The sequence below is a fragment of the Convolutriloba macropyga genome, chromosome 7 (genome assembly GCF_964194025.1).
Source record: "Convolutriloba macropyga chromosome 7, txConMacr16.3, whole genome shotgun sequence".
Lineage (NCBI taxonomy): Eukaryota > Metazoa > Xenacoelomorpha > Acoela > Convolutidae > Convolutriloba > Convolutriloba macropyga.
The window spans coordinates 16,141,587-16,153,242 of NC_134474.1; the positions used below are offsets into that span (position 1 = coordinate 16,141,587).

General features: G+C 37.6%; 1 protein-coding gene across 1 annotated transcript in view; it reads right to left on the minus strand.

Moving 5' to 3' along the window:
• Positions 1–11,656, minus strand: part of LOC142342958 (5'-3' exoribonuclease 1-like) — an 85,870-nt gene that overhangs the window by 65,396 nt on the left and 8,818 nt on the right. Inside the window, exons 6-10 of the mRNA XM_075394638.1 lie at positions 7,807–7,985; positions 1,730–1,839; positions 1,565–1,654; positions 1,115–1,240; positions 476–620 (exon numbers count right to left, since the gene is read on the minus strand). Of these exons, the coding sequence (XP_075250753.1) occupies positions 476–620; positions 1,115–1,240; positions 1,565–1,654; positions 1,730–1,839; positions 7,807–7,985 (650 nt within the window). The remainder of the gene's footprint in view (positions 1–475; positions 621–1,114; positions 1,241–1,564; positions 1,655–1,729; positions 1,840–7,806; positions 7,986–11,656) is intronic.

Genomic DNA, 11,656 nt, shown 5'->3' on the forward strand with positions numbered 1-11,656 from the left:
GCTTCAGTCGGGGGAGCCTAAATGGGACTAAGAAGTTCAATAGTGGGCTTCAAATAATCACATTAGAGGTTAACATATACCAGTATTAAGAATTAAAGTGAAAAATGGCACCAGTTTCGGCGCACTTTTCATTTGACTTTTAGTATTAAATTGCCGCCAATTGAATTCAGCTGCTTGAAATTGTGATTGAGAGAGAATTTTAGTTCACGCGAAACGCAAAAAGTCAAGGGGGTAAAAGTCACTCAAAAAGTCAAAACTGTCAAGCGAAAATTTTGCCTAAAAAAAGGCACGCACATTTACAATAATTGCTATGAACTTCCTCGTTCAAGAGCAATTAAACACCCGAAAAAAAGAAATACTTCACATTTCGTTCGAGAGCAACAGATTTTATACAGCAATAATCTTCTGGTAAAACATTGAATGAACTGTAGCAACAAAGACGATACAAGATGAAAAACTGCACTAAATCCTTCACCTCATCTATGAATGGGATGAGGACTACTGCCTCCCAGTCCATTTGCTTTCCATTCAGGTCCAACTCAAACTCTGTTGGGTAAAAGTCCACGATTGGCCCCTCCGTAAACAAGTGCATGTAAGCTTCCGGTAGCAGTATTTTTGACCTAAACACAACCAGGGTTAAACACAATAAATGAAGCCATTAACTAACTTAGTAGTTAGGATACTAAATACAATTAAAAAGAAAAGGCTGATCAAAAAATTTACCCATGCTTCGAATTTTCGTCAAGATTTGTCGTTGACTAGAGACATCAAGTTCCGCGATTTCGACTTCAAATTAATATTTCCCAGTCTTCTGGGAATAAAAAGATCAAATAACTTACAACTTTAAAACTCTGATTCGCTTGAAGATGACCGATGTCATTTGACAAAAGCTCTTATGGCAGTAGAACGAACAAATAAGGAAATTAATTTTCATGCTTAAATGTTCAATTGAATTCAACTGAAATCTGTCAAAAAATATGAAGCTTCTTTCACAGTTTTATTTGTTAAGATCAAAACTTCAAAAGACTAAGTTCCTGCGCCAATTCTTTGCGTGTCTCTGCAAAGAAGAGCCTGCATGCAAGCGTCTCTGACAATTAAAATCAAAATCGTGTACCGTGCAGGTAGGACCGCAAGTAGCTGTTCATATGGCTTGAAGGGCTGAGAAAAGTCGAAAGTCATGTCAACATCTGTAAAGTGTCGGAGATCACTGACGAAGGGTGCGTAGTGCTGACAGTAGAACCTACAGAAAGAGCCAACATATCCATAACATTGAGAAGAATCGACATTAAAGCTTCTCCTTATGAATTTCGAATTGCAACTAAATAAATGCTTACCTGGAATATTTAGCTTATAGGGGGTTCAAAGTTAATAAAATCAAACACTTTAAGTCCTTCAATATTAGCTTTCAGAAATTTTCATGTCAAACCATCATGACAAACGTTTTTAGTTGATTACGCTCAACTTACTAAAACACCGCGTTCATAATTGTTTTTTCAAAAATCATGTCGGATGGAGTTTCTTTTAAAGTCATTGTCTAGTTCAATTCTTTCGTGATGTTTCTTACCAAGACCAAGACTGGACTCCATGGTAGTAATAGTGAAGATTCCACTGCAGTGCTCTAACGTACAATTCCACCTGTTCACGGATGAAAGTCCTGCAATCACATTAAATCCCTTACGTTGGCTTAGAATCAACAAATGAAGCTGAATTCGAATTGACGTTTTCTTACATATCTGGGTTCTGTATCTTGAATTTTTCAATATAGTACACCCTCTTCCAGTGCAGGTACTCCAGATTGTCCTCTGATATGTCATCTGAATTATTGTTGTTGGACGCAGCCTGTAAGAACAAGCTCAATATTAGACTAAATTTACATTCTCCAGTCAACGATCAACCAAGCATTTGCAAATGTGGTTACAAACGTTGTCAACGTATTGAAACAACATGTTAACAATGCTGACCTAGAATCAGAAACAGTTCTCAGTTCTGCAACAAAAAAAACTCTCTTAACATCTAAAGGAGTATTGACTATGACATCAACACGATAGCCGTCTCCACGGAGGATATCTGCTGGTCTTCAAAGGATAGTTAGATGCAACAGCTAATATTCTACATATGATATAACTTTCAAAGCCGCGTGTGAGACAAAGGAACGTCGAGCTAATCGACAGGTGGGTATGCGAAACATCAAAAACAGCGAAAAAGAGCAGAAGATTATTAACACAAAATTTGAGAGAAAACCCAAAAACGCAACAATTTGAACGAATATAATTCAAACAACGTTATCATCAATAGCTGTTACTAAGACAGTACACAAAATTCAACGTGAAAGCCAGCAGATTCCTTCGAAACATGAATCCTAAATAAACACAATTAAGAAAATTTTCAAATAGGAAAGAACTGCAGAAACAAAAAAAATTCTTTGTTCAAAGAACATCAAAAGTCTCGAAGCAAAGAGAAAAATTATGTAAGAAATATTATTTATAGCCCCTTCATGTGGTCTTGGTGTTCTATACAAGTAGTGCCTAAACAAATACCACTGCAATACCAATCAACGTACTTATGTAATCCAAATCTATATGAAACTTCTTAGGTGAATTGAACCTTTCAAACGAATTCAGTAAAAGGACAAGGTTAGTATCTAGATCGCTAAAGATTAATGTGCCTTCTTCGGATTTCAATGCCTAATTATTTTTATCCTGTGATCTCTAAGAAGATTTTAAAACAACTCACTTGAAATCTTTCACGTCAAATTTTTGAAAGCTTAATTTCAAATAAAAACACAGCTGACAAATTTACTAAAAATATCATCCAACCAACATCGGATTTAACCAAGGTTTTGAAATTATTCAAATTGAAGGCTCGTTTTAATTCACTCCACAATTTCATTAGATTAGAAATACCGAATTGAAATCGAATTCAAAACTAAGGACAAAAAATTAATACCATTCCAATTAGCGGTTAATCTAATAAACTTCGAAAATAATAAACTTCGAAAATAATAAACTTCGAAAATAATAAGCTTCGATAATAAACATAACCGGCAGATTGCCGGAAAATAGCCGCCGTTGATTCCCATATCTCTATTGGGATTGAAAGAAAAGAAAACATCAAAAATTGATTTTTGTATAAAAACATTTTAAAGTGCGATTTATTTTGATGTCATTTCGTAATTGAACATAACCCAGTCTCTCGGTTATAGGCTACAGGGTCTAGTATCAATACCAATAAGCATTATAGATAGTAACTAAAACTTATGAGAACAAAGTTCAAGTACCGGGCATCTAAAAATGGGCTTTATGGGTTTATCCCGTTTCTATTTCTGACTTTGATTTTTTAATACTGACTCTCTTCATTTTGAATTGCTTTGCTCAGCAGCTGCTGTTTAAAAAGATTTTGAGCAGAATGACAGAAGAGTGAAACTAGCCTAGAGAAGTCAAAAAGATTTCAAGCAAAATGTCGAAAAAGCGGCAAAATGGTTAAAGCGAAAAAAAATTCGACGAAGTAAAAAAACATAGCAGGGCAAGTAAGTCCTGACGTACAATTCAAAGAATTTTCATTGACTAAAAAAACTAGACCTAAAACAGACTATGAATGTATTGGAAAAACCATTTAGACAAAAATCCGATCCAAAAAATCGAAACAGAAAAAATCAAAGTGAAATTGGCTCATGTGAACAAAAAACCACTAGCAAAAGCGGATTTTTGTTCAAACACCGTTTTCTCACTCTACTTTAAATTTAGAGCAAAAAAATTTCACGCCGCAAAATTACTCGCTTTTTCGCTCCATTTCCTGTTTCGGCGTGACCAAAATCACTACTCCAATTTGACTTCAAAAATCATGAAAATGTGTGAACAGATCTTATAACATAGCCGGAAGAATTCCGGAAAGGACTCTTAGCGGAAATTCATTTAAAGGCCATTCAGCTACTCATCAGAAAAAACTTGCCTCAACTAATTTAGGATTATCTTGAAACAAAACCATAAAACAAAAAAGTAAAAAAAAATCAAATCTTCTAAAATATGATAAAAAATCAGATCAAAACTATTCATCAATCGAGACCCCGAAAAACTATATCTGTCAAAATTACTTCATCAACACAACTAGTACCCACTAAACTCACTTACGAGAAGTTTTAAAAATACTTGATGCCAAATCATGAAAAAAAAAGCTTACAAGAATTTTGACTAAAAAAACTGGAAAAAGTTAATTTTTTTTAATATTACAAAAGCACAAAAATCAAAAACAAAAAATTCCTTTCAGCCAATAGGGTATCCAAATGATCGCAAAACAATAGGCAAGTCATAATAGGCTAAGAAATTTATCTAAAGAACGGAAAAAAAAACGAAAAACTGTAAAAAAAATTAAGAAAAATAGTTCCAATTTTCGCTATTTTTCGTCATATTTCTCAACAAAAAATTGCTTCATATCCACAAAACTGCAACTATTTGTTAACTAAAAATTGCTCAAGCAATAGGGGTCTTTTCAATACCCATTCGAGGCAGTAAAACAAAACAAAAGTCAAAAAATCGCAAAAATTAGCCCAAAATTCAGTAAAATACACGAAAAACCTCCAATTAGCATGAAATTCATATAAATATCCAGAAAACTTCAAACCACTACCAACACCAGCCTAACATTAAAAGAAAATCATAACCAAACCTTTTAACCAAAAAAATGGAAAAACGCTGTAAAATGCCGCACGTGAACAAAAAATTTCACTCGCTTACAGATTTTTTTTTCACACCTCAATTTCTCGCTCTCTAGAAAACAGAGATATGAACAAGAAAACCACTCTCTTTTCGCTCCACTCTTCATTTTGTTCAGCAACAAAATCGCTCCAAAATTTTTCACGTGTTTCATTTCCCGCTTCAAAATTCACTCCATTAAAATTGATTTAAAAAAAGGACTTCTCCAATACTCCTCTTCGAGTCGTAAAAAAGACAGCGCCCCAATACAATTCAAATTCTTTGAATTGTAAAAAAAATAGGAGCGCCATAATAACCGGCTGAGAAGATGAGGGCGGCTATTAATAAACTTCGAAAATAATAAACTTCGAAAATCTAATAAACTTAAAACCCTGAGTACCAATAAGCTCCCTTTTTAAAGTTATCCCGCTTTTCCTGACTCGGCGTTTTAGCCACTGATTTGTTACTAGTTTCGATAACTGACAGAATGTGGGGTTAGGTTGAAGTCCAACGCAAGTCCAAATTATTGAGCAATACGCAAAAAACGCAAGCAAAACGTCAAGCAAAAATAGTAGGCTTTCAAAGAACAATTACAAACCGAACGAGTCAAAACAAACAAAAAAGCTACAAAAAAGACAAAGTTTGGAAAACAAAGTTTAAGTTGTTTAAAGATAGCTTCGAAGCCTGAAAATGTCAACGAAAAAATTGAGACCGAAGAAATGTTTTAGTTAAAGAATCAGATTCTATAGTGATGTCCTTCCATTGATTTAGACTTATGTGCTGTTTAACTGCCCTGAATAAGATTTTCAACGATCAGAATTGCTCCATTTAGGATGAAAGAAGATATCACTCCACGCATATCACTCACATCACTCCGGGGTCAAACTTTGAGGAAATACACAAAGAAAATTTATTTCCTATATAGTCTCGGTGAATCGCTCTCTTAGAGGCTACGAAAGCTCTAAGGGAACCGCTCAGAGATGTAATACCCTCCACCTGGCTTTAACTGTTTTTCCCGTTTTTGAGCACGAAAATTCAAATAATAATCAAATAAAAATAGCTGGCGAAAATTTTGTAGTACGAAACATTGCATTAAAGAGGACTATTATAATTGCCTCAAACTTCTTCCGAGAGCAATTGGGAAATCCGATCAAAAATGCATCACCCTACGCTCGAAAATTTTGACAACTGACCTTTCAGCTTCAATTTAAGCTATGCTAACACAATCAGAATTCTGTGTACTCTTTAGATCTTTACAAGACAATTTAAGAGACAGTACGACAATTAAATGAGGGGGGTTTCCACCTGTTTTAAAGGTTTCAAAACCTTATTTCAAAATCGTACAAAAAACAGAACCCAATACAATGCAATTCTTGGATTGTCAAAATGTTCTGTAAAAATTAATGCCCATTTTCGCAAAACAAACATAAAACGATTAACGTCCGACAGATTGGTCTCGAACGACAGGCGGTGCAAAACGCTTGGACTTTTGTGGTGCAAAAACTTGACTAGGGAGGGGTTCCCACCCGCAACCTCTCCGTTAAGAGTCGGTGACATTAACCATTATGCTACACGGGCTATGTAGATGTCTTCACTCACAACCGGTAAACTGTTTTCGCCCACAAACGGTTTTGAACTCACAATCGGCATCAGGCTTCATTTCTGAATGCACGCAATTCAAATCTTTTAAAATCAACCGTGAAAAAGTCTTTCTAGAAGTGAAATCGAAAGAATGTTCTAGAAGAAAACCGTCAGGCAAAAAAATTGAATGAAAAACACACGTTTGCAATAATTGCTCCACAATTTGAGAGCAATTATTACCAAAAAAAGGCATACCACGGAACATTACGTTCGAACGCTCAATTGATGAGCAAAAAACGCTGAACAAAAACATCAACTTTTGAGAAGTGGACAAAATGTTACAACACTGATGACGCACACGATGGGTAGGACTATCCAAAAGGATCCTCTATCATTTCGGGGCAGTTGAAAACTCACCCAATGATGTTGTACGAATAACTAACTCTCTAAAGACGTACAGTTGCTTCTACTTTTAGCACCATTCAATGACGTTAAAATAACACAACAAAGGAAGGCTTAAATTATCAAAGCCATTTTTCTCAAATAACTTTTTTGCTGAGCATTTGGGACCAAACAGGACAAAAAGGTAAAAACAACAAACTTAATTATTTATGCTTAAAATTGGCGCTAAGGACTTCGCGTCCATTCAATTTAACAGCAGTAGCTGCTGTGAATCAGAATAAACAAATAGAGTCTATAAATACCGAGAATCTTACTTAATATAAACATAACCGACAAGCGTCGGGCGAATTGCTCTCAAACGACCAGTGAGCTTTTGGCTTCGTCAGTAGCTAGCCAAGGTATAGTGAGGCTACCTGTAGCTTAATTGAAGGGGCGTGAGTTGAGCGCAGTGGGGGGGGGGGGAGGGGGTGCAGCGGTGGGAGGGCTGATTTTGGGTGAATCAGAATAAACAAATAGAGTCTATAAATACCGAGAATCTTACTTAATATAAACATAACCGACAAGCGTCGGGCGAATTGCTCTCAAACGACCAGTGAGCTTTTGGCTTCGTCAGTAGCTAGCCAAGGTATAGTGAGGCTACCTGTAGCTTAATTGAAGGGGCGTGAGTTGAGCGCAGTGGGGGGGGGGGGGGAGGGAGGGGGTGCAGCGGTGGGAGGGCTGATTTTGGCTGCACGGGGCCCGTACGGCCTGAACGATGTGCAGGGGTGGGGATTTGTGGTGAAGGGAGAGGGGGCTGTGAATCATATCATGGGGGGGGGGGGGTGGGGGGTCTTGCTCAAACCGCCCTTCACACCATAGGTATAAGTCTCCAAAACAGTTTCTGTGAATCACATACTTGGAGACTAGTGAGCTGAATTGCTCTAAGAGCACTGAATGCCCGCAGGGCGCTACCCGTTTTTGAGGACGAAAAGTCAGTCAAATGGGTCAGACGAAAAATCGCATAAAAAAGACCAACTTCGTTTGAGAGCAATTAATTATCAAAATGGAACATTAAACTTCAGTTTGAAAAACCTCCTTAAACAAAAATCAACAGTCGAGGAAAACATGGAGATCTCATTTTGATCTAATTACTTACCTCAAACTCATAAGAGAACAGAGATTTAAGTTCAGTGACGTCACTCTTTTTCGGAATGGTAACTTTGTTGCTCTTTTCCTTATCTGCAGCCTCCTCCTCCTCTTTTAGACAACCAATTAGCCCCTCATCTTCTTCGTCATCGTCGTCGTCTCCGTCAAAGAGAAAGCCAGCTTCAAGCTCTGGAAAACAGGAAGTTATCGTTTAGTTGCTCTTTAGGAAATATGGCGCTAAGATGACAAGCCGACATTATAAAAACCCCAATAATAATCCAATAAAGTGAACAAAAACCGACTACCGTCGGACGATTCGCTCTCGAACGACAGGCGAGGGTTTGGTAGTGGTTGTAACTAGCTTCTAAGTGCGAGGAAAAACGCAGGGTAGATGGTAAAAATGGCGGAGGTCGGCCCAGATTGCATTTTAATTTAAACTTAAACCATAAAACTTTGCCTCCGCAAGCGTTCTTGAGCAGCTTCCCTGATCAGTACGATCAGAGTTTGATACAGCTCTATGAGAGCTGCTCACACACTTAATATCACCGGGCTTTACCAGTTCATCCCATTTTTGAAAAAGGAAGAACGTTTTTGACCTTCAGTTGCTCAAGTGAGCGAAATAATATTCTAGCTAAACAGTCAAAACGCTCATGCCAGATTTTTTTTTTACAAAAAACATAACCCGTAGAATACCCAAAACGACTCGAATAATCATGCAATATAAATTCTTAACTATCCCTAAGAATCGCAAACATCGAAGAAAAACGAAATAATGAAAAACTAAGCAAGTTAATTGCCTAAACATAGCCGGCAGATTGACGGAAAATAGCCGCGATAGACGCTTGCGGCCTGCCATGAATTGAAACAACTAAAGAAATACGATTGACAGATCGACCACCAGCTTTTTAATAGACTACTAGAACTTCTTGGTTAAGATTCGGACTGTCATTTTTATGAAACACATTTGCCCTACAAGGAAAAAGCCCTAATGGAGCTTTTTTAAAATTAATATTCGATATTAAAACTCCAGACTTTATTACTCAGGAATTAGAGCATATAAGTTTGGCACTACTTAGACACACTGTTGACCTTTAATTGGTGAACGTTCATAAAATTTAAAATTCCAGAAGTCATTTTTTGAGTGAGGTAAGTCACGCAATTGACCTAAAAGCAGAAAAGACGTCACGAACACAAATTTTAACTGCAAAGCAGTAGAAGTCAATGAAGGCATTGAAAAAGTCAATTCCAAGAAGTCAGGGTAAGACGAAACAAAAATCTGTTAGACGAAGTAAAAAAACAGCAGGACAAGTCCTGACGTACAATTCAAAGAATTTTCATTGACTAAACAGAAAACTAGACCTAGAACGGACTATGAATAGATTTGGGAAAACCATTTAGAAAAAAAAATCCGATCGAAAAACCTGAAAAAACAGTGAAAATCAAAGTGAAACTGCCGCATGTGAACAAAAAACCCACTAGCGAGAAAGCGAATTTTTGTTCTAACACCGTTTTCTCACTCTACTTTAAATTTAGAGGGAAAAATTTTACGCCACTAAACCACTGGCTTTTTCTCTCCACTTCCTGTTTCGGTGTGACCAAAATCACTACTCCTATTTGACTTCAAAAATCATGAAAATATGTGATTAGATCTTTAAAAAAAGACAGCAACCCAATACAATTCAAATTCTTTGAATTGTAAAAAAAAATTATGAGCGCCATAACAGCCGCCTGGAATTGCTGACGCGGCTGTTAATAAAACCATAAAAACTGTTTTAAAAATGTAGTCGGAGACAATATTTTAGGAGGTAGGATTGGGGAAGGGTGTGGAGAGGCGGGGATGAATAGGGAGGTTTAGGTGAGAGTTGGTTTTTTGGGGGTGGCGGCCCTGTGTCGGACGTGGTAGGTAGGTTTGGGATAGTGGGTGCAGTTAGGTGAGGGCAGACGAAATACGCGTAGGAAGAGTGAACTCAAGGGTAGTCAACAAATCAAAACTTAATTTAACCATTTTACCTTCAATATATCCTTTTCATATTTAACATTACCAGCAGTCTCCACATAAAAAACTCGTGTTGGGAAAATGAGGAATAAACTTATTTCTGCTAAAAAAAAATCTAAAGACAAGTCCTGCAACACATTGTGAGGAAAAAGGAAAAAGTTTCAAAAATTCCGAGAAAAGTACAAAATAGTTAACATTTAATTTGTAGATACTTTTGTATTGCGGTAATTGGTAGCAATGTCCAGAATACCAAAGGAACACCAAGGCTGTTGATGAAACATTTTAAGAGAGAAAGAAAAGAAAACTTGGCATCTAAGACAAATCCTGCTTTACAAGAGTAGGGCTAAAACAACGACAATTATATCAAACATAGCCGTCAGATTGCCGGAAAATAGCCGCGATAGACGCTTGTGGCCTTTCATGAATTGAAACAACTAAAGAAATAAGATAGAAAGATCAACCTCCAGTCCTTTAATAAACCACTAGACATTTTGGGTTAGATTCGGGCTGCCAATTTTGTGACAGTCTATAAGGTCCATGAGGAAAAAACCCTAAGAGCTTTTTTTTAAAATTGGTATTCGAAATCGAAAACTCAAAACTAATACTCAAGAATTAGGGCATAAAAGTTTGGTACTACTTAGATGCACACTATTGATCTTTAACTAGTAAATGTTCATAAAATTTAAAGTTCCACAAGTGAGTTCAAAAGTCATTTTTTGAGTGAGGTAAATGACGCAATTGACCTAAAAGCAGAAATGACGTCACGTACACAAATTTTAACTGCAAAGCAGTAGAAGTCACTGAAGTCATTGAAGAAGTCAATTCCAAGAAGTCAGGTCGTAAGCATCATCCATGGAGACGACGAATTAAAAACATAGCCGGTAGAATACCGGAAAGGACTCGAATCGTCGTGCATTATAATCTCTAACCTAACCTTACCAAAATCAGAACATCAAAATAGACAAGAGAAAAAAGAACAAAAGTAGCCCAACAAACCAAATTAAAGTGTTTTAAAAATGCCGACAATTTTTTAGGTGCGGGGGGAGCTACGTGGGGTGGGTGGGTAGATAGGCTGGGGAGGTGAGTAGTGCTGGGGTAGTTGGAGGGAGGGTAGGTGGGGGTAGTTAGGTGAAGGGAGGGGGTAGTTTGGGGGCAAGGGTAGTTAGGGGGGGGGGTTAGTTGGCGCGGAGGGCGGGCGGTAGGTAGGTGGTCGGGGGGGCGGGGTAGGTAGGTGGGTGCGTGGGTAGATAGGTTGGGTTGTGCTGCTGTGGGGTAGGTGGGGGTAGCTAGGTGAAGGGAGGGGGTAGGGGTAGGTGGGGGTAAGTTAGGGGGTTGCGGGGGCGGTGGGGTGGGGGGGGGTAGGTAGGTGTTGGGGGGTGTATAGGTGGTGGTGGGGGGGGGGGTTGTGCGGTGTAGTTTAGATAATTAGGGGTGACTTATATAGGAACAAAAGTCTCAAAATGACCTCTTCACCTTGAACATTACCAGCAGTTGTTAATTACTATACATTACAAACGAAGCTACTGTTAAAGTCCATACTATACATTACAAACGAAGCTACTGTTAAAGTCCAATGTTCGAAAACAGAACTCAACAATCAAAAACGGAGGTAAATGCTCGAACATAAAGAAGCCAAAATTCAAGTCATGAACAAACTTGCTTTCTGCTAAAAAACATAGCCGGTAAAATATCGGAAATGACTCTACCGAATCGTCGTGCATTATAAACTCTAACCTAACCTTACCAAAATCAGAACCTCAAAATAGACGGAAAAAAGTAGCCAAACAAACCACATTAAAGTGTTTTAAAAAAAGCCGGCAATATTTTAGGTGCGGGGGGAGCTAGGTGGGGTGGGTGGGTAGAT